Raw genomic sequence first — 25848 nt, forward strand, 5'->3', positions numbered from 1 at the left:
AGTTTCTATATGAAGACTATGCAAAGATTAGCTAAGTGTATTGTTATGTTCCTTGTGAATACTTAGCAACTGGTACATAATTTATATAAACTATAATATCTATGGATCTGGTGTTTGTATATTCTCTGCTAATTGGCTTTGTGAGCAAGCTGATTTTATTTGCCTTACAAAACCTGTTCTATGTATGTAACAAAGCCCAAGGGATAAATATATTTTTGAAAGCTGTCTCAATATAGCTTGTTGTTAATTAAAACCATTAAATGCCTATCATTACAGAGAAGAAAATTCATGTTTTGCTTAATACTATCCACAGTTCTTCTGTTTCTTGGAGAGGCAATTATCCATTACCAAACACTAGGTTATGGGTTTTTTTTACTCAGTGGGTTTTGTTGTAGAGGAAAAAAAATCTACAAATTGTTTAAGCCATTTTATGTCACTTTCTGTGAGTAGCGAGGATAAAGATGAAGTCATATTGTAAAGATCAATATAAGGGAAAGTTCAGTAAAAATGGAACTTTCAAATTTATTACAAGAATTTTCAGTGTTCCATAGATGTGGATGTAGATTCCAGTGCTGATAACCACAGCTGGTCAAAATTCACTTAAAATCTTTAGCAGGGGAGCTTTGGCACTTAGGGTTTTTACTGATGTCAAGACAAAGTGTTAACTTGTCTTAACAACAATTCTGATAAAATAATATTGGAGTTTTTTAATTGTCATTTTTAAGTATCAACATTTCATCTAAGACTTAGACCTTCTTATATTTAAGTTTTCAATTTGGTTTATAAATTACATTTATGAATCTATACCTTTTGAACTAAAATACAAAGTGGCTATCTTTTTTCTCTAGAACATTGTCCTTGTTATATCAAGGCCAACAAAATATCATGTGGTAATTAGATAATGCCAATGCTTATTTTTTAAAATAAGTTTCTACAAAAAATTACTCTGGATGTTGTGGAGCTTTTCGTGTCTGGAGTTTGAGAGAAGAGCAGTTTTCAATACAGGATTGAGAACTGGCTTGATAGGTGATACCAGAGAGTGGGCTGAACTTTGCTTTCATTCTGAGATGACTCAGTGCCTTTAACCAGAATCAGAAAGTGATTCATGGTGGCCAGGCTTCAGAAGGTGAAAATCACAGCTGGTGAAATCACACAGTGGTCTGTACCTCAGGGGCCAGGCTAGGAAAAGTTCTGTTGTTAGAACTGCAGAAATATGGGTGGCTTTCTTAAATGTGAGACATCAAAGCATTCAGCTCAGAAAATAGCAAAGAAACACAGTAAGGAATTGCAAAAGAGCAGTTTTGACATAGCCTGTTGTAGCATGCTGGTTAATTCCTACGTGAAGAGCTCTCATGTAGAAGGACTGGAAAACAGGTCCTGACAACTGTCCAGCTGTGCAAGCTTCCCTTGCTCTCCCTTCCCAGTAAAATTCTTAGAACAGCACAACAGGGCATTATTTGGTTTCTAGATTCTGTAGAGCAGGACAAGAACCTATAGGAAATCAGCATGAGTTTGTATTTGTTGTTAGATCCAACTTTTAGATGATGAGGGTTTTTTGTTTGCAGACAGTCTGCTGAGATCACTATTGCATAAATAACAAGGATAGTTCTGTTCCCAAAAGCTAATAATTTGCTACCAAAAAGCATTTTGGAGCTTTGAAAATAATCTGTTCTCTGCGTGAAATGGATTTGTTTCCACTTTACCTACATATAATGAGTAGTGGTAAAGGGAATTGGTTCAGTTTTGTCCACAAGCAGCTATTCCTGAGCTACCTGATGTTCAGTAATTGGCCGTAGCATTCAAAGTATCCTCAGAGTCCAGGACATGTTGGATTTCACTGGACAATGACTTTGTCTTTTAAACTGCAGGAGAAAGTAGAGGGGCTTGTTTGCCTTTTAAATAGGCAACCCAGTGGCAATGTGTTTTTAGCCAGTGACTTGTGACAGCTGTTGAGGACTTTATACCTGGATTGGTCTCACTTTTATGATTACTTATCAGTTTTAATTTTATGCTTAGAGACCTGGTTGTTCATATCAAAGGGTAATTTACAATGCCCCTGGGAAGTGCCTGATTCAGCAGTATCTTGGGTCCTCACAGTTAATTTATTTGACCTTTAAAAGAGTTATGGTGCTGCACACACATCTTTTGCTATGGCAATGCTGCCATCTGATTCAACAACAGCATTTCTACACTGTGGCACCTTGTTTGTATCTTAAAGCCTTGAAAAGTGGCAAAACTGCAGGAGGACAGGGGTGGAAGTTCCTTGCCTGCTTTTCCAGACACAAGCCTGTGAGAGTCCCATAGAAAATACCTCCAATTTATTTTCAACACCTTCTTCACCACATTTTGATTTTATGTCAGGGAAATGAAATACAAAAATTTTGGGATAGAGTAATACTTCCCTGCACTTCATAAAGAAGCCATCATTGGATAAGATTCTTGTTCATATTGTTTTCATCACTCTCATGATTGCTTCATTTAGTACTACATCTTTCTCAGTGCCTGTGTTGCTGCACTAATAACATCAGCATGTTGCAGTCACTGCTCCTTCAAAGACTAGTATTAATTGAAGCAATTTATTCTAGCAGAGCTGAAGATGGCCTATTTATACTTTTATATAATGAATTGCAGAATACATTTATCTTGTCATGTCCTTTCAGCTCCTTCTTCTGCCAAGTATGGATTTGCTGCCCCAGACAAGCCTTGCCCAGGCTCAGCACAATAGAACACAGGTGTTATTCTGTGTTGCATAGAAGGCCAGCTATCACAACATGGAAAGAGGAGCAGCCCTGAATTAGTACCAGTGCTGCTTCATTACCTGCTAGCAAAATAATATCTCAATTTGCCACATAATGGACCAGTATCTCATTTCACCAAAAAAGATAATTCTCATAATCGATGCCCTTCAACATAATATTAAACATGCTGTTTATGCAATATAAAGTATATGGTGCTGATCTATTCCCAAGAAGTCTGACACTGTGTTAATAAAAACTTTAGGGTTAAAAAAACCCCATTGCTTCAATTCTGCATGAAACTCCTCAGTCACAATTCTGCCAAAAGCAGTAGAGTACCTTGGCTTCCTTAATGTTAGTAGTATAAGGCATCACATATCTAATCTTCATTTATGTTGTAGAGCTCTATTATATGTAAAGTATTTGGCTTTTAATAGTATGGTCATTACAGTTGATTGAATTGATCTTTGACTAATGAAAAACGTATGGGAAAACATTTCATCTCATGTCAAAATATTTGATATTCTCTGCAATGAAAGACCATAAAAAAATGGAGCAAGATACTGCTGAGTTATGATAGGTAGGGTCGAAATTATTAGCTGCAGTGAACGGCAGACTTTGAAGAGCAGGACCTGAATAAATACACAGGCTTCTAGAGAATAAGAATATTAATGCTGAAATACCTCTACCAAAGCCTCTGCTGATAGTCCTCTGTCCTAGACTATCCTTACAGTTTTGGGTTAACTAATGGCATTTTTCCCCTCTAGGTTTTCCCTATCTTTTATGTAGGAATTATTGTAAATGACATGGAGAGAGACACTCCATATCCATATGCTATCTAGTTACTCTGTAGATAATAGCAATTAAGTACTGTCATTGATCTTACATGGCAAAAATATGCTTCTGATACTAATTTGCACTTTGTTTCAATGCAGTGTAATTTTTAGCGTTTTGCATTGGTTTTGAGCTGTTTGAATTAATTTTAAATCTTTATTCCACTTTGTTGAAATTCTCTGCTTGTTACTATGCAGCTTCTTGCCAAAGTACATTTTGTTGGCACAATTGGAGATTTGTTTTCTTAAATTCTAAATCAGAGTTTCGTGGGACTATCTACATTAGTGCTGCTTTTCTCTGTTAATTGTGACCCCATTCCCTCAGATATTTGAAGGGCACTGTGCTGCTTCAAGGGCAGACTTCATGTGGCATCTCAGTCCCAGACATTTGCCATTTGTCTCGCTGGCTGCTCAGGCAAGCAGTGGTGTAAATCTGTTTCCTTAGATATGTCAGTTCAGGTCAATTGCTCTTTCCTATTCACATCCCTCCTTCAGCGTTCTTGAACTTTCTCTATTTTCTGTTCTAGGTCTATGCTCAATTAACTTTATATAAATGTAGCTCTCGGGACTCAGTGGCGTTACATAGGCTTGCGAAGTTAACGGTTGTAGGCTGGAACCTCAAATTTCTCCTGGGCACTTTTGACAGAATTTCTCCCTGGCAGAATTCTAGGAATGGCTTTGGTTCAGCTGTAGGGAATGTTTTTTTTCTTTTGGACATGAAAGTAGCTGAGGTTTTCAAATATTCTGAATTATGACATTCCTTGAAAAAACTACACCAGTACATTTTAACTTTGTGGATAGTATGTCCCTACACCAGCCTTAAAGATGGCAATCAATCCACTCACCTGGGAAATGGCAAACTGAGGGGATCACAGGTTAAACCTTGCACTCTGGGACTTGAACGAAGTTGTTTCATGTGGGACAAAACCATCCTAATCACCTTTGGCTGGGATCCAGCATTATGTAAAACAATTGTTTGGATCTGGTATCTCTGGTGAATTCAAGAACCACCAGAGGGTTCTTTGATTTTCTTTATCTATGTACCTCATATCCTGGACGTACCAAACCCTTTCCATGAAAAATTGTTTTGCTTAGAGATACTAAAAAAATCCCTGCCCTTTTATCTATTTCTCATTTAACAGTCTTCACTGAGAATGAATAAATGTTTCTAGGAAACAATTTATATTTCCTGTTAAAAGGGACTCTGGAGATTACAATATGTTTGCAGCAGTAGTTCTGTTGCCTTAGATCTAGTTTTGTTTCTAATTTTTCCTTTTGTTGGTCATCATTATCTTCAGTATTCACAGTTGCATCCTGTGAATCCATCCTTTCTAATCTTTCATCCTTTCTGTATGAACTGAATCCTCCATCACAGTAGCAGTTGTCTTGTTCTCTCTTGATATTCTTCCAGCATGCCTAACTCTTGTTCAGACAGATGCTAAGCACGGTGTTAGGACCGTACATTCTTCTCAGCTGTGTTGAGGCTCCTCTGTCCAGCCTGTGCCATGAGATGTGGAGTCCAGGACCACAGTGGTACTTGTGCAGCAGTACTGTTTCACAAGCTCATCATCATTTGCACCTCATTGTCACCCTGCACAACTTTTTCATTGATTTCTGTGTTTGTTTCTTCAGTTGAACTATGCCTATTTCCCATTTTTCTGTTCCATAAGTGTTCACTTCTACTTATGCAAGATGCATGTTATTGTTTCATATTGGAGTTCTTACCACTCCTATATATTTTTCTCACTGCTTGATATAGTTTGATATATTTTCAGCACTTCCCAGTTTTGAGATATCTTTGCATCTTAGACATTTTAATATTAGTAATTTCCTATTTCCTGTTCCAAAGCAGTAAAAAAGCTGTCAAGTCACAAAGATCTTAATATTGACTTGCTCTGAGCTATTCAGAACTTTTCTTCTCATCTTGATACATCATTTTCCATTGTTCCATAGAAGCTAATCGGTAAATCATGTGGTATTGTCTTTTTTCAGGAGACAAATAGCCCTAGGTGAGGGTTCATAAGACCTTGTATGAAATAAACCTAAAATTCAGATACAAGCATAATGTCCTCTTCATTTCAGCTACCTATTAATTCTACAATACTATTGAAAAAGCAGTCAAGTTTCTCCAGAATGACTTGGTAATTTTTCGGTCTTGCTGCCTCATGTTCATCTTCCTGTGGTTCTCTGGAGAAATTTTATTATCATCTATATAGCACCATAAATTTGCAAAAAAATTGCACTAAAATTGGAATAAATGGAATTCTTCTCCCTGAAGGTGTTGCATTCCTAAAGACTCATTAAAGCATCAACAGCCACATCTGTGTCCTTTGGCATCCTGGACACAAAACCAGAGTCCCCTTGTAGAAGCAGCAGTGGCAAAGCAATCCCAGGGGAGGCAGCCTCTCCCTCTGCACCTTTTTTCTAACTTTATGCAGCTTTCCATGGTCTCCCTGCCCCTCTCTGACCTTTTATCAAGTAGATGCAATCCTTATGGTGCCCTTAATGGCACACTGAGCCTCTTGAGCATTGAGCAGGATGGCATAAAATTTTCACCCAAAACCTGGGAGTTTATGTACCATTTGAGACTGGGTTCTCAATCCTCTGCTTCGTAGTTTTAATATGGTTTGGAGTTCTCTGTGGCTGTGGGTGCACAGGTGTTCCAGTCACACTGCAAATGTTTGGGAGCAAGATATGTTTTTAACACAAACAAATGCAAAATATCAGACTAGAATGTGTGGATGTAGATGACTTGCTGGTATTTCACTGCAAACAGGGATGAGTTATGCTGGACCACAGAATGTATCTTAAATCAGTTCATCTGGTGATCTTACCCAGTATCTGGTCCCTAGATTGACTATAAGCTTATGTTTTAGAGTAGAAATGTTAGAATATTCCTAATATGTAGTTCTGATGGATTTTTTTGTATCAGTGTTTGGATTTGCTTGCAAGTAAACGATTTGATACCTTTTCATTTTCTGAATCCTCTTTTATATTATTGAGGATTACACAAATACAAAAGAGTTTTTAACTACTACTACTACTGCATTTGAAAAGGAATTGTGGACTTAAATATTTTAAGTGGACTTAAATTTGTTTTAAGATTTAGGTTAAACTTTTATTCCTTAGAACTGTAACAGAGAAATGTCCAATTTACTCAATTTATTTAATGGAGTAAATATTTAATATTATTTTCATATTATTTTATAATTTGTTTATAATTTATTTATAATATATTTTCATATTTATTTCATAATTTTCGCATTAGTTTCATTTAATATTTGTCCCCTGTAAACATTAATTTTCTTGTTTATTTATTGTTTTATTATCAGGTTCACTTAAATTCTGCTTTTAGCTATATTGCAAGGCTTGCAAAGGGAATGAGGCAGCAATGTGTAAAAGACACATATATGGTAGAAGGACATCATACTTGGCATAAACTCTGTTGACTTCAGGGTTAGGAAATAAGTTGTCATTGAAGTGAAATCTGTTTGAGTCTAACTTTAATCTAAAAACATTTTTAGACTGTGAGTGGCATAGATTAATTTATTTAACTCCATGGACTGAACAGCTTTTGTATTCACAGAAAATGTTCTCTGGTTGATATGGGTGCCTCTGTCTCATGGTGAGAACTGCCTGCCTTGCAGTCTTTTCACTTTCCTCTCTCTTTGAAGTTTTTCAGATTTTAAGTAAGGGGTTCCCAAATTTACTTTCATTGGATTGTGTAACCTTAGTTCCAACAAGTTGCTCAATCAAAGTTTTTGGGTTTTGGTAAAACAGAAAATGTATACTCTGGTTAGATTGTAACCATTTCAAACATTAATGTACATCTGCTGAGAATGATCTCTTTTATTTCTTATGTGAATCATGTTTTTCCTGAAAAGTAGACCATGTTTAGGATACTGCCATACTTGAAACTGTGTTAGATAGCAGTGACATGCATTATTTGGACAGCAACTACTGCATTGTAAACTAAAATAGTGTAGATAATCACGTTCAATACTGTGATAGAAACACTGAACACTTTATTTGCTAATCTCTGTTTTCAACTGAATTTACTAGTAGTTTGGGATAATTTGCATCTCCATTTGGTTGGGCCTGTGACAGACATTTGTTTTGATTGTGTTTTGAGTAAGTGTCTTTGTTTCATCCTGCATTGCTTGTGGAGGGTGAAAACAATCTTAAAATCGTTATTTTCTCTCTCCAAACCTTTCCTTGCAGTTCTGGTTGAAAATGCAGTAAATATTGACTGAAATTTGAAGCATGTTTTGAGTCAGAATTTTCCAACAAATTACCTTCTTGTCTGAATTCTACATTTGTTTCCTCTGGGTAGCCTTTACTGGATGGTTTAGCTTCTGCTGTATGGCTAGAACTAGAGGATTCCCAGCAAAAGGGCTGTTTCAGAAAGAAAAGCTAGGACGCTTTAAGTTGAAAATCTTTCATAAAGTAGCTGATTTCAAAGCTTGAACTCTCATAACCAGGTAACTTGAGAATCAAAAAATCCCAGTCAGACTGCCATTAAATGCATGTTCCAGAGACCACTGATTTTTTTTTTTTTTTTTTTTTTAAACACATCCTGCAAGTGCTGATTCTGCAAGCAGTTGTTTCTCATAATCAGATCTAAAAGCCTTTTATCTCCTATCAGCTGATGGCTGTGCTATAACCTTTGGCTCCAGACTTCTGGTAGGAAATTTGTACATATTTCTACAAAGAATGAAACTCTAATGGCCTTTACAGCAGTACTCATGGTGTGTAACCGTGCTGGAAATTAGTTTCTCAGGCACTGATCTTGACAGGTCAGCTGTCACAAATTGATATACATATCTGTAAATACATCACTCCTATAAACAACATTCTGTCTGCAAGAAGTGGAAGATAAAATTGGCACAGTTCTTAACAAATGAAGTGTTCCAAAGCACAAGGATACACAGGGAAAATCCCTTCTGGAAATGGTTTTCCTTATGTTCCATTTATGATTTTTATCTCTATAGTTTGCTTTTAAGAATCTGAAAAAATTGTACTCTGGAGTACTATTCTGAAGCAAAATATGCTCCTTCTCCTTGCGCTTACCCCTGCTGCATAGAAGAATCTTTGTCTGCTCCTCTTGGAAAAAAAAAAAAAATACATGGGTTTACACTGTCTTGTCTCCAGTATTTCAGTATTTTTGGAACTCTTCAAGGTAGTGCAGAATATGAAACAGAGTATTTGAGAAGTCTAGGGCCCTTGTATGAAATCAGATTTTGAAAGGTGCATGTGTAGGAGAAAAAATTGGTGTGTCAGTCTACTAGTGATGAAGTAATAACTTGAATGTGTTACATTTCCCGTATTTAACAACCATTTAATCATCACCTGTAGATTTTGCAAGCCATTTTTGGCAAAAATCTTGATCATATGCCTAGAATAAGCAAAGAAGGTTTAAACAGTAAGCTTTCTTTACAGATTTGAGACCAAATAGATGCTATACACACCTACACTGATCTTTGACGTCTGTTGAACCATGTTGATTTATGTCAAAGGAACGAGCTGTCCATTTGGTTGGGCAGTAGCGAGGGCTGAGGAACATCTGGAAATATCTCAGAGCAAGCATCTAAATTCAAATTCAAAAGATACCATGGCTACAGTTATTTAGCTGCCTGTGTTGCTGCAGACACTTGATGTGCAGACACTCCTCTGTCACTCCAAACTGCCATCACAGGAGGAGAGTGTTCAATCGGAGGTATTTTAGCTTCCAGGAGTGTCATTAGAAAGCTGAAAATTATTCATACATTCTCCTCCTCCATCCTCCAGGTCATCTGGATAAAAGGAGGTTTACCTTAAGTCTTTCCTCTCCTACATCTCAGCTTTCAAGATCTAGTGACTGTGCAATAATTTTCATCAGTTGTGATAGTTGCTGAATATTCACTGAATGTCTTGTTCTTTTCTAGTTCCCTGTTTATCTGTTTAATGCAATAAACCAGAAATAAAACTATACAGATCTCTTCCATCACATTTTATTTGTTGATTTGATTTGTGAGGCTTTAGGATAAAACTGAAGTCATAGAAATAAATCATGTAAGACATCTAGCCATAGGCATTTTCAGTGAAATAAGTTCTTTCCAAGAAGATTTTGACTTGTTACATGAAAATTAGCTTCTGGCAGAAGGAATCCATATATCACAGATCTTGGACTGTGTTTAATTTCTACAGGGTATGCCTTCAGCTAACAGCACTGCTTCCAAATATGTGAGCATAGTATTGGTGTTTAAGAGAACAGCTAAAAAAGATAAAAAGAAGAAAACAGTTTCTACTTGATACTATTTATGTCTCTTCTGAACAAAATGACACTGTGGATTCTGTTTGAAGGCAAAAGGAGTCTGACTGCTGCTGCTGCTGCTCAGGAGCATATTTAGTTTCAATAATCCAAAGGTCACTAAAAATTGACTTTTCCACTGAACCTGTTCTGTTGAATTGGACTGTATTTCTCTTCAGAAAATGCAGTAAAATTAATTTTTAAATGATACATTTAATTGAAAAATAAAATATTTAGATGTAGTGTTTCAGGGAGATATCCTGAAAACATGCATGTATGTGGTACATCTGGTAGATATGAGATACTTGTTCATTGGGAGTTCAAGAGGCTGTAATTATTTTAGAGATCAGGTAGAAGTAGGACAAGAGCAGAGAAAACAGGACTTGAGACAGGAGCTGAAGAAAATGCGAGTTGAGACAGTTTGTCACCATAGAACCCCTGTCAAGAATTTTTGACTGTAGGTGAGCTAAAACACTGTGGAAAAAAGGGTTGGTCTTTGATAAACACGGGGTATTTGAAAATAGGGATCTGAGCAGAGGGGGAAATCTGGGATAGTGCAACCACAGGTAATCCCGAGGACTCTCAGGCAATATAAACTTACTGAGGAGAAGTATAATGTCAGAGTGAACTAAGTGAAATGATATGATAAATACTACAGATAATAGAGCATTTATACTGCACCCATCAATGAACGTACATTCAGGCAAGGTACGTGTTTATGTCTGTCCTCTGAATCACACTCATTCTGATGCTGCATTAAGGAAAGCCACACACCTCTCAACCTCCCTCTATCAGTTCTGGATTTGGTCAAGCTGTTGTTAAACATTTTGTAAATGCTGAAGGATTCCTGCCTGGCAGTGCTTCAGTCTTGGTGCTTTGTGTTCCAGTTGGCGACGTGGGACTCTGAGAAAGGACTGAACGGCAGCCTCCAAGAGCGACGTCTGGGCAACGACTTACAGGGAGTGACACTCAAAGTGGTGACTGTCTTGGTATGATCCTTTCTGAGTTCAGGAAACAAAATGCTCAAAATAAAAAGGATCTGACTGAATATTTTGGGCACTTCCCGCAGTGTTTTCCCCTATCATTTTCAGTTCTGTATTTTTGGATGATCAATTACATAACAAGGAAGCTAGATGATGGCCCTTTACTATTTTACGTGAAGCTGTGCACTGTCTGTGATACAGAGCATTTGTTTGTTTGCCTATGCTATTTTTCTGCATTGTAATTCCTACCAGGCATAGAACCAGCATAGGGTCTGAGTGCACAGGGGTGCATTCCAGATACCATCCTCAAGCTTGGATAGGCAGTTTTCAGCATTTCATGGATTTTAAGATCAGATGGGCCAATTATGATAATCTAATCTTGGCTCTTGTACACTGCAGGCTGTAAAATTTAATCAAGTGTTTCCTGCATCAAGCTCATAAATTCCCATTGAGATAAACTATATCTTTTAGAAAGGTGTCATCTTTCCAAAAAAAATCATTATGCTTTTGGGACTACTGTCTGTTAAACTCTGGAGTGGTAAAGAGCTCCTGTCAGCCAAGTGCTAGATTAAGGGCGAATTAGGGCTTGAATGCATTCCTGGCTAAGATATTGTAGTCTACAGATTGCTGAATATAGTGTCCTTTTTTGTTGTTTTCAATTCTATTTTTCTGAATCATGGTACAAATAGGCAGTACCTAAGAGTACATATGTACATGAAGGCACTCCCTCCAGCCCCCAGTTTTCTTTCCTCAATTTATGCTGTAGCTGGTGTGAGAGGTGAGCAGATCCCTTCTGTGACAGTACCAGGCTACCAAGGCAGCCAACTGCAGTGGCTGTGCCACCAACATCCCTGGGGTCTGTGGGAGAGCAGGACACCCAGCCCCAGCAGAAACCATTCCACAAAATGCTGCTTTTCCTTGGTTCCAAATCAGACTTCTTAAATTAAAATACTCCAGAAACCAGTACACATGAAAGTTATTATTTGAATTTTCAAAATTTTAGATGTTCACAGAATTTCAGTGGTTTTAGTTAGTGTTTTAGTATGTGTCTTGGATAAAAGATGAGGCCTTCTATGTAAAAGATGGCTTTCTAAATCTGGGGTTGAATTTCTTCTGGAGTCTCTGCTTCTTCTCAAGAGCTATGGAAAAACCAAGGCTATACATAGTGGTGAGGCAGTGGTGTCTGGTAGGAAAGCTTCACAATATCCCATATGACCTACAATTTTTGCCTCAAGGTTACGGGTGTCTCAAAATCTTTGCCAAGTTGTCCAGAATTAACTCAGAAAACACCCTTTTGCTCAGAGAAGTAAACTAAAAATCTTGTTTCAAGTGTGAGTTAAGATATTGTTTTGTTCTCAGGAAGAACCTTTTGTGATGGTGGCAGAGAATATCCTTGGGCAGCCAAAACGATATAAAGGCTTTTCCATTGATGTCCTGGATGCACTGGCCAAGAATCTAGGCTTCAAGTATGAGATATATCAAGCTCCTGATGGCAAGTATGGACACCAGCTCCAAAACAGCTCCTGGAATGGCATGATTGGAGAACTCATTAACAAGGTACACAGAGAAGAAGCTGCATTTAAAAAAAATACAGGAGAATGAATTAGGATGAAGGCATTAGTGCAGAATGCTTCTGAGCTATGGAGGGTTTGAGTATGATATAAACTGCAATTTAAGACTCTGTGTGCAGGATAGGAACTAGAGAGTCTCTTGTTTTATTTGCTTCCAGCTGCTCTCAACATAAATTATATTGGTGTAAATCTATGTGTTTACATTGCTATAATGATAGAGGTCATGTTTGTGTGAGAGGGAATGACTGTAGAAAACAGAGGAAAAAATAAGGCATTCTCCTTAAAATATTAACTACTAGTGTTTTATTTTTTGTCATTTTGTCTTTGAAAGTTGTTTGTAGATGGGACTTTCTGTCATTCTGTGACAATATGTTTACTAGAGAATGAGTAATGACAATGAGTTTGACTCCCAAACAGGAAAAGTAGCCCCAGTAACAGGGAATCAGAATTTAAGCTGGTCTCAAGATTATTCATTCACTTAAAACTGAGAGGACCAAATTTCTTAATTACAGTATTGCAAATCCAGGAGTAAGTTAATTGAACTCCATTATATCCATTTAAGTAAATGGATAGAGTTTATAGGTTGGTAGAGAATTAAATGAGTGTATTTGGTTCATATTCTTCCAACCTGACATGGGACAAGCTTCTTCTTAATCAAGAAGAATCAAAGGAATTAATATTCTATGTTGCTGCTTTTTGTAGAAAAGGTTGCTCTTCTTCAGTGGAGGTTATTACTGAAAGTGAAAGCTTTCTCATTATCTTGTAAATAGGTGGCTCAGTATCTGTAAGGAGATGTTTAGGAAGAAATAGAAGCAATTAAAGCTATTGCAAACATGTGTGTGATAATGGGATGTTCTTGGCTGGTGCTAGGAAGCATAAAGAATTTTTAACTTATTTTGCATTGACATAAACTGTTTGAATTTAATGGATTTAAAAATAAGGTAAGAACTCCTGTTAAATTTCTTTGGAAGTTGCTTTCTTTGAAGCAATAAAATATCTATTATGCTATTTTTAAATGGTATTTCTGCTACCATTTGTTCCACAGACTCCAAAGGGTTTCAAAGCAAACCTCCCTCGTCTAATATTTGCTTTACATTCCCAACACAATTAGAGATAGGAAACTGAATGTATATTATGTTGTTTTTTTTTTTTTTGAGGAGACCGCTTTTTATTAAGACAGAAAATATTGAAAATCTAATTGAAGCTCTTCAAAAGCTTTGAGAATCTTATTTATTAACTCCTATCTTACCCTTCATCAAGTGTGGATACTCTTTAAGGATTACCTACATGCAAAACCCTCTTGTTTTAAATATTGAAGTCAAAGCAGTTTCAGGAACAAAGTTACCTTTGTGCATTCTTCCTGTTATGAGCTTTTTCCATCACTTTATTCATTTTAAAAAACAAACAAAATCTCCTCCCCAGTTGCCCTATGAAATCTCTTCATGAATATGGAAAGTTGGCAATTCTGCAGGGAGAAAAACAAACATTATCTCTTCCCACCCTGCTATCAAATACACAAGCTAAATAAATGGTCTTCTTTATTGCTTGCAATGCTCTGGGTTAATATGCTTTGGAGTTCTAGGCCTTCTTTGGAAAACAAGTGAGGGATAAAGGTTAAATAAGCTACCCTTCTTCCAGAGAGGAGCTGGGTCCATGCTTTCTGTTCAAGAGAACCTTGACAGGTTATGTTTCATTACCCTTCTTTGGACCAGTGCAATTAACTAATGCTTCAATGGTGAAAGTGATTCTGGTTTTATTTTTAGAGAATTTATATAAATGCATCTAAATGTTTTAAGTTATAGAAGGAAAGGCATGGAGTCCCTTGGTTCTTAAAGAGCTTCTCCTTAAGGCTCCTGCTGGCCAAACTCCTGGCGGCAGGGAGCGATGTGACGTGCTGCGTTTGTCTTGCAGAGAGCAGACCTGGCCATCTCAGCCATCACCATAACACCCGAGCGGGAGAGCGTGGTGGACTTCAGCAAGCGCTACATGGACTATTCCGTGGGGATCTTAATCAAAAAGCCCGAGGAGAAGATCAACATCTTCTCTCTCTTCGCTCCTTTCGACTTTGCGGTGTGGGCCTGCATTGCCGCGGCCATCCCGATCGTGGGGGTGCTGATCTTTGTGCTGAACCGCATCCAGGCGGTGCGGGCGCAGAGCGCGGCGCAGCCGAGCCCCTCCGTGTCCTCCACCCTGCACAGTGCCATCTGGGTCGTGTACGGAGCCTTCGTGCAGCAAGGTACTGACCCGGCAGCACCACTGACTGCTCCGCGTGGCGCGAGCGGGCAGCGCAGCTCAGTCCTGCCCACAGTGGGCTAAAGGTGCAACAGAAGGCCTCTGTGGGCAAGTATTATGTTTCATTAGCCCAGCCGAGCAAAAGAACAAAAGAGGCAAGTTTGGGGCTTTATGGCTTTTTTATGCCTTTTCTGTCTCTCGGTAAGTCCAGAAAAAGCACTAGCAGGCCTTTACCCTTTGGGAAAATTGTTTCACTGGAAACAAACCACAGAGCTGCTTGGTGCAGAACTGCAACACTTCTTCAGCTCTGAAACTAGCACCTTTTTAATTGTTTAATGTATAAACAGAAATAGAAATGTTCAACCTCCTGTGTCCACCAGAGCAGTGAAGTGAATTTTGATGAAAAAATGCATGACTCAGAAATGTATATGTTTTTGAACTCATGTGAGATAGTTTGTCTCTTGGTTGTTTACACTGAGTATGTAACTAACTTTACACTCAGGAATCTCTAGGCATAGGACCAATCTTACTGAATGCAGTAGTACTGCTGCCATTAATAAAGTCATTTTTGTAACTAATTGTTTAAAAAATCTGCCCACACAGGTTTTGTGCTATATCTAGAATGTTAGTTGTACTCTTGGAAGGTAGGTTATATTGAATGCTGACATGAGCAAAAGTTGTTAACTTTTTTCTACATTTTTTTTTCATTGTGATTGCAAGCTTGTAAAGCTTCAGCTGGAAAATCCATCCTATTGCTATGAAACTTGGTCCCTCATCTCATTAAGGTGGCAGCCTTGATGGGTTTAAGTGCACTAAAATATAATCAGCACAAACATATGCTGAAGTAAGTAGAACCAGATCTATGGTAAGGTTTAGTCTCCAGTGATACTCAAGCATAACTGTGCTTGAAGACTACTGGAAAAAAATCTTCACATGATTTGGAATCTTGTAAAGGGTAACAAGTAGTGACACTAATGCTTCAGTCTTTGCAGATTTAAATACAACAAAGATAGCACACAAGCCATTAGGCAGTTCTGTGGGGCTTTTTTTCCCATTCTGAGAGGGTAATTGAAAACAGAATATTACTATATGTTGAACACTGTAATGATTTAATTCCTGCATATTAGTTGTGCTTCACCATTCAACTTTATTTACAATATTTTTCATGTTCTTTAGATTTGATTCTCAATAATTCTCAAGGGAAATATTTTGAAAGATGATTTTCTAGAACACTATTAAGGTCAAGAGGTAGACTGGAGAAAATACTTGTGAATTATCAGCCTTAACAGGAGCAGTGCTTTTCCCACAGTGAAAGGGCAGACTGGAGGGGAAGCAGAGAGGAACTTAACGAAGTTTAACATACCTGGGCACACAGAGGGTGATTGCAAATGGAAGCTGCTGAGAGACCCTCCATTTCTCTGTTTATTTGTAGGGGGTGAATCCACTGTCAATTCTGTGGCGATGCGCATTGTAATGGGAAGCTGGTGGCTCTTCACCCTCATTGTGTGTTCTTCCTACACAGCGAATTTAGCAGCATTTCTCACAGTATCAAGGATGGATAATCCCATAAGGTAAGAGCCTCTTCTTAACACGAAGCTGGAAACCTGGATTTCACAGGAAAGTATTATCCATTTCAGTGCTCATTCTTGCAAGAAGGAGATAAGTCTCTAATAAAATACTCTGCTTATTTGCAGTGGCTGTTTTTTTCTCCTCTCTCCCTCTTCACCTTCACTCCAACAACCCTCAAGCAGTTCTGATGGAGGGGACAATGGCACTTTAGTTCTGTATTTTTCCAGAAGAGAGGTCTCTCGTGTCCTGCTGGTTGTTTGGTTGCAATTTGTGTGTGTGTGCGCAACTTGGAGTTTTTTTTCTGCAAGTTTAAAGGCTGAAGCTTTTTGTCTTTTTTCTCACAAAATGTGGACAAAATTTCCACCTTCACGCTGGTGTGGAGTGCTGGGAGGGCCGTTGAAATGTCACACTCACCGCTGACAAGGTTAGAGCTTGATATCTCATGTTTGATGTGGCAGTGATGGAGTGGAGCAGTAGCAGTGCAGCACAGGCTCTTCTAGAAAGTGCTGAGCCAAGGATTTCAGGTGTTAGAGAGTGGCACAGTTCAGCTGCTGCTCTCATTTGAGATTGCATTGGAAAAACTGGCACTGAATGTTTGTGTTCTCTTCCTGAGACAGAAGAATTGTCATTGAGGTGAGGCTGGCATTTGTGGTTTCTGCACAGTAGGACATAAGTTCATTTCTTCTAAACATGAGTTCAACAGAATTTCCAATTTTTAGCTTGCCAATGTTCATTTGCAGATAATGTAATGCTTTGTGTGGATATATCATCATCATCATCATTATACCAGGCCAAAACCTTAACAGACTTTGGTATTAAATTCACTTTCTGTTAGTTTGGCCATAATAAATGGATCTTAACAGTCACACAATAAGTACTCCAAGTAATTTATGGAAATAACATGAGAAACTATGTAGAATAAAACTATCCATGTATGATGCCTGGATGTACTGGGGATAAGGTTAAACTCAGTGAATAAATTGCTCTTGAAAAGCAAGACACAAATAGCTACCCAGAAAGCTTGACTAATGATATTCTTAAAAATTTCTGAAGGTTCTATTTCTTTCACTGCAGAAGAAATTTTCTGTTTGGTCTAATCAGCACTTTCCAAAACTCAGCAAAGTTCAGAGGAGGACAAAAGTTGGAGTGTAATTACATGAGGAAACTCCAAAAAAAGAGGTTTAAGAGCAGAACTATGGATTTTTAGAGGAGGCCTTTGAGTATGAGCTGTTACAACATTTACAAGGGATTTTAAATCCCCTTCTTATTAAAATGAAAGGACATTGCTAAGAATCTCGAGGAGATAAGTTATTTGGGTAAAGGAACTGCTCAGAATTGTTTCACAAGTATTGAACTCAGGCACCCTTCTACTGCTAGAGATGGCACCTGGAGAATAGTAATTAAATGCCTTTCTATACCTAATGGTAGCTGCCACTTCCCAGGTCCCTTCATCACATCCCCTTAGACAAGTTGAGGATGTAGAAGTAAGAGAGCATCAGCAGAGTAATTCAGGTGCCAGAACGTAAATGTCAAAAGAAATTTAAGTTGCCAGAAGTTTCACTGCTTATGCTCCACCTACTTGGCTATAGGGGCAGGGATCTCTAGTGGGTGTTGTCAGCCACAGTCTGGATAGTTCATACTGCCTGAGGTGTCAAAAGTGGTCCTGTGGCTGTGGCTGAGGCTCCCAAATAATTCCTGAAGTGCCTTGGTGAAAGGAGGTGGGGTAAAGAAATAGTCTCTCTGGAAACTCTTGTTGAACTTTCATCCATCTCTGAGCTACAATTTTCATGTCCTCACTCTTTAGGCCAAACAGCTTATAAAATAATTTGTCAGATTTAGAACAAGTATTTTTTTTTTTTTCTGAGAAAGTAAATGACTGCCTTTCATGAATTAATAGTGGCCTTGTGCCTCAGCTTCCCATTCTAACTAGCTTCACATCATATGATGTGCAGTGGATGTTTTTGCCTAATTCTGCTACTCAGCTTGCCTGCATTCTGTCTTTCATGAACCCAGAAAGGAGTATTTATGTGAAATCAATTTTTCCCACCCAAAGAGCCACAATGAGCTAGAGCAGAATATTTGCTCACCAGCTGAGAACTACCAAATCTATCTGTGTACACTTCCATTGTTAAGAGAAAACAACCCCGATCCTTTCAGTAAATGTCTGCTGTTATCTCTCCCTCCATAGAGAAGTCCTCTGGTGTTCAGTGCTGCTGCCTCCAAATTGCCAGCAGGAGAGAAATAAGTATTATGATGCTGCAGTAGCTGCAGCATAGTTAAGATTTTCATTACAAGACTGATTTTCTTCCCAAGCCCTCTCTAAAATGCCTAATAGAAATTGTTTCAGTATCAAATTTGGCATGTGTGGTCTGTGACTAGTGAAATAGAAGTATGTTTGATTGAATAACTAGGTGTCAATCAACCCAGTGATCACTGCCTCCACAATTTCACTGCAAAACAAGTGTGTCATAGAAATCATAAACAATATTTATTGGAAGGGGCTTGGTGAGATGTTCGCTGAAGCGAAGTTGAACTGTTGGAAGGCAGATTTTTAGAATTATCGTGTCAGATGAAAGCCTACTGATAAGGGAATACTGCTTTTTGGTTTTTATATCTGGCATTGGCAACTCTCACAAGGCTATTCCACCCTGCTGTGAGTTTCAGAGGCTTCCTGTGGCTCATAGAAAGGTGAAATACCCAGTGTAGGAGGAATGGCAGAAAGCAGCTTTGATCTGCCACCTCTGTTTGTTTCCTGACAGTTACTTTGTAAATCCCAAACAGGATTTTTTTTGTCCAGGTGTCTAGATCCCAAGTAAGAGACGTGCTTAACTTGGAAAGAAAAACTATTTTCTCCTTGGATTTTCTCAAAACATCAAGGCCTTCATCTCCAGTGTGCAGACAAGAAGAGGCACAGGTTTTCTGGTCTGGCGTGACAGCACGTGCTTCCTTGCTCCTCATGTGTCCTTTGTGCCCATCATTCATCCTGGTGTCACGTGGTGGTGGGATGGGTCCAAATGTGGAGTTTGAGACCCACATGGAAACCTCTATCCCCTCAGGAGATCAAAGCTGACAGGAAATATGGTGTACCTTCCTTGGCTGCCCTCAATTTTTCAGTTAGTAGTAGTTGGTGCTTCTGCTTTCTGTTGATCTTTTAATTCTGCTTCCTAATCCATTTATCCAAATTTCCTCCTGCGCTTCTCATCTCCTCTGTGCCCCACCTCCCAGCCAGGGAACAAAGGCAATGTCGTGGTTATCTCAGGATTTCTGTGTGTATGGAGACCCACAGGCAGGGCAGTGACACATCAAGCAGATTTCCTGACCCCTTAGGGGCAGAGGAGAGAGGTGTTACCTACTTCAGTACGGAAAAAGGGAAGGTAACTACTGGTGGCAACTGCTTTGGAGCTCAGGTTAGGAAGCTGGGATCCATGTTCTAACTTTGTAAATAATCAATTCTCAATTTTTGTTTTTAATAAGAAATCTAGGTAATGTTTAGAACCTGTGCTAATCCTCGAGAAACTCTAAGTTTAAACCCAAATGATTTGCATTTACTGTTTTAATATTTGCCTTCAGTACTGTGTGCAGCTGAGGAGTCTTCTAATGGGTCAGTCTACCAAGTAATGCAGAATTATTACATGTGAGCTTGTTCTTTCTTTTGTCTTATTACATTTTCAAACAGCTCTTGGATCTGCTGTCTGACCTTCCATTTGTAATTATGAGTTTAATTAGCAGTGACTTACATTCCAGCTTCATTTCTTGTTAACAAGCAGACTACATGCAGTTCAGTAGCTGCACAGATATTCTGAAACTCAGGTTTAGGAGACCTTGTCTGACAAGAAGCCAAGAATCATACAAGAAAAATAGGACATGAAAAAGGTATTCTATTTTCAAATTCAAAAGAGTTTAAATTTTTTATCAAATTGATCCTTAAATTTGTACATGCTATGGATGCCTTGAGAGGCATCTGTACTATATGCATTCATGAATTGCATACAAATGCATAATTTATCTGCTTTAAGATCTCAGCTGTTGTTTCATGATTTCAGATTTATTTATTTGTATTTTAATCCCCCTATTTCTTGTGTTTTGGTGACAGCTGAAGATTTAGAGCAGCTTAGTTGGGATGATAGGCCAGCACTTGGAAGACTTGGGTGCAAATTCTTTTTCTACCACAAGCTTTGTTTGATCTTGGCAAGCTTAACCTCCCCTCTGTCTTTGTTCTCCTTCTGTGTAACACAGCAGTAATATTTTCTTATATGGCATATTGTCAGTTTAGCTGTTTTAAAGATGATGGCCATAAATGATCATATTATAGTAGCACTGCAGGTATCAAAAAAAAGATATATTTTCTGGGTTGCATACAAAACAGAAGCAATCTCAAAATATTTTATAATAAAATGAGAAAAGTACTTGGAAGATGCCAGCCAGAGGGAAATGAACAAACATTTCATCCGCTGTAGTTAAGTGGATTTGATAGGGTTGGTGGCAAGAACCTCACCAGAATCCCACTGTATTCACAGCAATTTTATCTTGAAATTCCTCATGTTTGAAAACAGCCTTTCTCTTGTTAATATCAGATGTGTCTTTTTAAATATTTCATTGGATTTCGTTGTGTTTAATTTGTACTATGTTTTGCAATGTCTGTGCAGCACCTCAGGCCTGTTGGCAGGAGGCACGTATGAGTGAGCATGATAAAAAATAATTATTGTGATTATCATTAAAGGCCTGTGAGCAAAAGCTTCAATCGTTAAATAACTAGACCAAGTCCCTCCATAAAAACAAAGGCTAAAAAAGAGTATAAGAAAGATGCGAGAACTCAAAACTTTTCTTCCTTTCCAGAACATTCTCTCTCTGGAGCACAGGGGTGAATTTCCCTGGGAAAAGCTCTGTGCAGCAGGGCAGCAGTGCTCAGGGGCAGAACTTGCCAGCATTTGCCTTCAGGCTCTGCTCAGGACAAGGCACTGGGCTGCTGCCAGTGCTCCAACTCCCATTGTTCGTCTTTTCGTTTCACTCCTATTGATGGTGCTGCCCCGTGGTGCTGCCTGGAAAGCCACAGAATCTGGAGCCTTTTGAAAAGCTTTCTGAATGTTGGCATATGTCGTTCAAGCATGGTTTAAAATGGATCCTAATTACTCCTCTAATTGAACAAGCGGGCAAGCATCTAAGTGCAAATATTTCCCAGGGACGTTTTTCTGAGAAAAATGAGAATGCACAGCTGAAAGTCAAGCTTGCATTCCATCTCTCAGTTGCCATTAAAAAATGAGGTGTAGATTGGAGATCAATGGCAAACCAAGAGATTTGTGATTCCACACCTCTCCAGCTTGACTTTTGAGAGATCTATATCATAGCATCTCTTCATTTGTTCTGGTTACTGAGAAGTTCTGTGACTGGGGTGGGTTGAGGCATTAAAATTCAGATGCATGCACAGTTTAGAGAAGAAAATGCTTTGGATATAACATTAGCAAAATCTACCATCTGTGCAGGTAATAAAATCTTTATTATTTTCTTTTTTTTTCTTTTGCTTTGAAAGGAGAAAAATCTAGCAAGAGTAGCAGCCCTCAGGACAGCCCATCAAAATGTACAAGGATTGGTTGAAATCTGATATTTGGTACATAGACTTTCCTCAGCTCGGACAGAGTCACCTTGTGGGTCAGATTGTCTGTCTCACATTAATACAGGTTATTCCCCAGCTCTCCACAGAGGAGCTGTATGCTTTCTGCATGCATTCAATCCCACTGGCCCCTGACTTACACCTTGTTGTACGATGAGGTTTCTTTTTATTACATGGATAGCACCTATGACTTATTTTGTCAGGTTGTATTTTTTATTTGATTCCTAAGGGATAAACAATACACAACAGAGTAATAGAAGATTTTTGCTCAATAGGATACTTAGATTTCTATTATTTTTTTCTCTAAAGAAGCTGATTTAATGTCTTATATGAACTGATAATAGCATCTAATATAGCAGAATATTAAAAAAGCAAAATAATTATTACTATAGCAAATCAAACAGAAAGGGCCTTAAAGCTTCAGACATCTCCTAACAGCTCAATCCATCATCTCTAAAGACAAAAAACAGGAGGAAGAAGAAAAACTCCGTAGAGAATTCTCTTTTGGAAATAATTCTGTGTTTGAACCATTAAAGAGGTTGGCCAGTGGGGTTTTTTTTCCACATTTTCAGGCAGATATCTTGATGACATTATGAAGTGAAGCAGCTGCCTGCAAATCAAACCAAACCAAAACCCCTGTAAAATAACGTGTATTTTATATAATTTATCTGTACTGTTCAAAGCCATTAGTGTAACAGTGGGCCCTATTATATAAAAGTCATGCAGGTTCTGTTACAGGGTAATATAGTGAATATTACTGCATAGGTTTCCAAATTGCCAGAAGGTCTCTCTGAGAGCATTCCTGAAGCCAGAACAAATAAACTGTATTCACAAAACTACCAGTGGTTAGTAAACACTTAATCACAGTAAGTTCATTCCTGCAAAACCAGGAGATGAAAGTCACTGTTATCACTTATAAGAAGAAGTTGTACCTGTTTTTTTAAATATTGTCACTTCAGACAGGGCATACATAGGCTTCCAACCCTGCTAATCTCTTGAAATATTTTGGGAACTGCTTCATTTGTTCATGTAAGAAGAATGTCTTCTCACCTTGCACAATTCCTCACCAACATTCCCACATGAGCAGTGGTTCTGTCATGTTTGTGCCATGATTGCTCAGTGTTAGATTTTTTCACCTACCTAACAGCAAAGGTAATTTTCCCATCTTCTGCTCTGGACACTGGAACTTCAGTCAAGGGGTGACACAAATAGCTTTCTGCAGTGACAAATCATGCAAACTAAATTTATTGGTGTTGTGAGGAGGATTTATGTTTGCTTCTTGATTCTTTTTATCTTGTACATTTGCACAATTCCTGTACATTTACAGTATGTATGGTTAGCTAGTCCAATGGCTGCACTACTCTTTAAAATTTAAAGAGAATGATTTTGGTTTTTTAGGTCCTGAAAGAGCTCTTGCAGAAGCTCTTGAAGCTTCTTATAATTTCTTTAATAGTTCCTCATGTTAAGATAGTTTGCATCTGTGTCTTTGATGTGGTATCTTTCAGGAATTGCCAGCCCTTCTGTATCTTTTATCCTTTAAAGTAACACCCCAAGAGATTTTCTTCTCTAGTTCTTGACGTTTGTTGAGGCTGGTCTTTTGAAATGTAGTATTCTTATGTTGTTAATCTTATTTGGGTTTTTCTTCTGCCTCAGGATATTAAACTCCAGCATCTTGCAAACACTTTTAATCTGGACGCTTTTCTCTTTGACATTCCCATTTAAATCTATCCGATCTAAAATAGCCACTCCCCTCACAAACGTCTCCGCGATAGAAGAGCATTCATTCTCACACCAGACACTCTTAACACCTTAACTGATATATAGGATGATATTTCTTCTACTGAAAAAAAAATTGTTCCAATACATTCTAAAATATTTATTGACCATCTTGCCATGAAGTGGAAATCTGTAAACTTGCCATTTAAAGAAAGGCTTTAAAAATTGAATATCTTTGTACAGAGATTTAGAAACTATTCCTTATGATGTAAAAACAAACCCAAACCAAACAAACCCACAAACCACACATTAAAAAAAAAAAAAAAAAAGCCCAGCAAAACATTTTTAATCAATGCAGGTTATGGATGTTTGGGAGAGAAAGGAATTTATTTTCCTTGGGAAGTAAGACACTACTGTTTATTACCATGAGTGCTATCCTCTCAGTTCTTACTTTGCAAAATTTTTTCTGGTGAGAAAGAAAATTTTTCTGGAATAGTACTGTGTTGCTAAGAGAAGGGTTGCAAGTTTTCTTTCCATTTCCTGGGCTCATCTGCCTTACTGAGCAATGTTCTCTTCTTCTGCACGTGTGCTCCTTTCTGATATAATACAGGAGTGTTCCCAGACTCATCTGGAGATGAGGGAGAGAGCGGCGTTGCCTCAGAAAAGCTATTTTGATGCAGCTGACAAAGTTTGTTGCATTGCAAGAAATGTAATCACAGGCATTGAAGTTGTTTGCCTTCTAAACCATTAAAACCAGCCTGAGAGAATGTGCCACTGATTTAATTTAATTGATTTATGACTAGTCATGTCTATCTAGAGAAGAATAGAAAACCATCAGTCAGAATGGGGTGGATGTTAAATACTGTGTTTCTTACATATGGCAATACTGCAATTTTCAGGCTCATATTTCAAGGTATATAATTAGGCTGCCCAATAAACTAATTAATCTCAATATAAGGAGCAGCCAGTTGTTTTTGATGTGCTTTTTTTTTTGGTGCTTTCTAGTATGAGGTTCAGTATTCAGAGAGACTTGTGTTCAGGGTGAGGAGAAGGAAAGGACAAGGGGTAAGGTCTCTCTTCCTGGTTACTTTCCTGTACATCAGGATGAGATGGGACGTGCACCATACACCGTGTGCTCAGTCTGGGTCCTCTGAGAAACAGGCATGTGGGCCTCCAGACTTTGAAATATGCACATGTAGTGCATGCACTTTAGACATCAATAATAACTGATGAATGCTATATGTGTTTTCAGTATTAATGAAGAGCCCTGTATTTTGATTTCCCAGGAGTATGCAGCACATGCTCTAGCAATCAAGGTGCCTCTTCAGAGTCCCTGTTTTCTTCTCTTCTTTCTGTCAACAGTGATTGCTTCTGCTTTGCTCCCTGTGGTAAGGGAAGGGTGTGAAGCTGTTTTCCAGCATCACATTGTACCTTTGACAGATCTGAATTCATCCAGCCTCTCCACCCCAGCTGTGACACTGCTGACATGCAGGACACCTGATAAATCAAAACTTAATAAAGAGTTGTGTAGGACCTTGCTCCACACTGGGATTTCATGGACTTTAATGATATCCTAACAGTCATTGTATAAAGTGCCACTAACCCCGAGTAAAGGCTTTATAAGCCAGCACCAAGAAGCCAAGCTTATCTGTTGCCCACTCAATTTAATTAAAAAGCTACTCTTTGTCATCTGAGCACAAAACAGAACAGCAGCATTATCAGTACTTAGAACAGCAGTGGAAAAGGAAGAAAGCAATTTCTTCCTTCTCGATCTTAATCATTAATCTTCATTAGGATTTTTAGCTTCTGAATGTGAGTGGTAGAAGACATCAGCGTAGCAAACAATTTTAAGTGCATCTGCATATGTAATAGGTAGTTTGTTATTTTCATTATAGGTAAAAGCATGTGTCAGTTGCCAGATGGGTTTGATTCAGACAATATGATTTTCATGCCAACTTTATGATATGTTTGATTTAGGTGAAGTGACTAAAATCTGCTGTTGGGACTGAGGTGCTGTTAAACACCAGCTGCATTTTTTATTTTAATTAATAATTTAAGAAGTAGAATACCTTGCTTTAATTAACATGTTAACCATTTGAGCTACTCAGAGAAAGGCCACAATGGCAAAGTGGTTTAAAAGTAAAGCAAGAAAATACTCAAAGGGAGTCCAGACAAGAGTATATTTTCCTCCAAATATGCTTTTGACGTGTTTTTGCCTTTTCTTTGCATTTTAATTTCCTTCTCGCTGTTGAATGGAATATGGAGTATGGATAAAGGATCCAGAATTACCCAGATTTTTTAGCAGGACTTAT

General features: G+C 38.2%; 1 protein-coding gene across 5 annotated transcripts in view; it reads left to right on the plus strand.

The window, feature by feature from the left end:
* The window catches only part of GRID1 (glutamate ionotropic receptor delta type subunit 1), a 484393-nt gene that overhangs the window by 423352 nt on the left and 35193 nt on the right, over nucleotides 1-25848 (plus strand). For all 5 annotated transcript variants that reach the window (XM_053983939.1, XM_053983935.1, XM_053983936.1 and 2 more), the window contains exons 9-12: nucleotides 10745-10846; nucleotides 12200-12397; nucleotides 14323-14647; nucleotides 16076-16214. In XM_053983939.1, the coding sequence (XP_053839914.1) occupies nucleotides 10745-10846; nucleotides 12200-12397; nucleotides 14323-14647; nucleotides 16076-16214 (764 nt within the window). The remainder of the gene's footprint in view (nucleotides 1-10744; nucleotides 10847-12199; nucleotides 12398-14322; nucleotides 14648-16075; nucleotides 16215-25848) is intronic.

The sequence above is a fragment of the Vidua macroura genome, chromosome 8 (genome assembly GCF_024509145.1).
Source record: "Vidua macroura isolate BioBank_ID:100142 chromosome 8, ASM2450914v1, whole genome shotgun sequence".
In the NCBI taxonomy this organism is placed as follows: domain Eukaryota; kingdom Metazoa; phylum Chordata; class Aves; order Passeriformes; family Viduidae; genus Vidua; species Vidua macroura.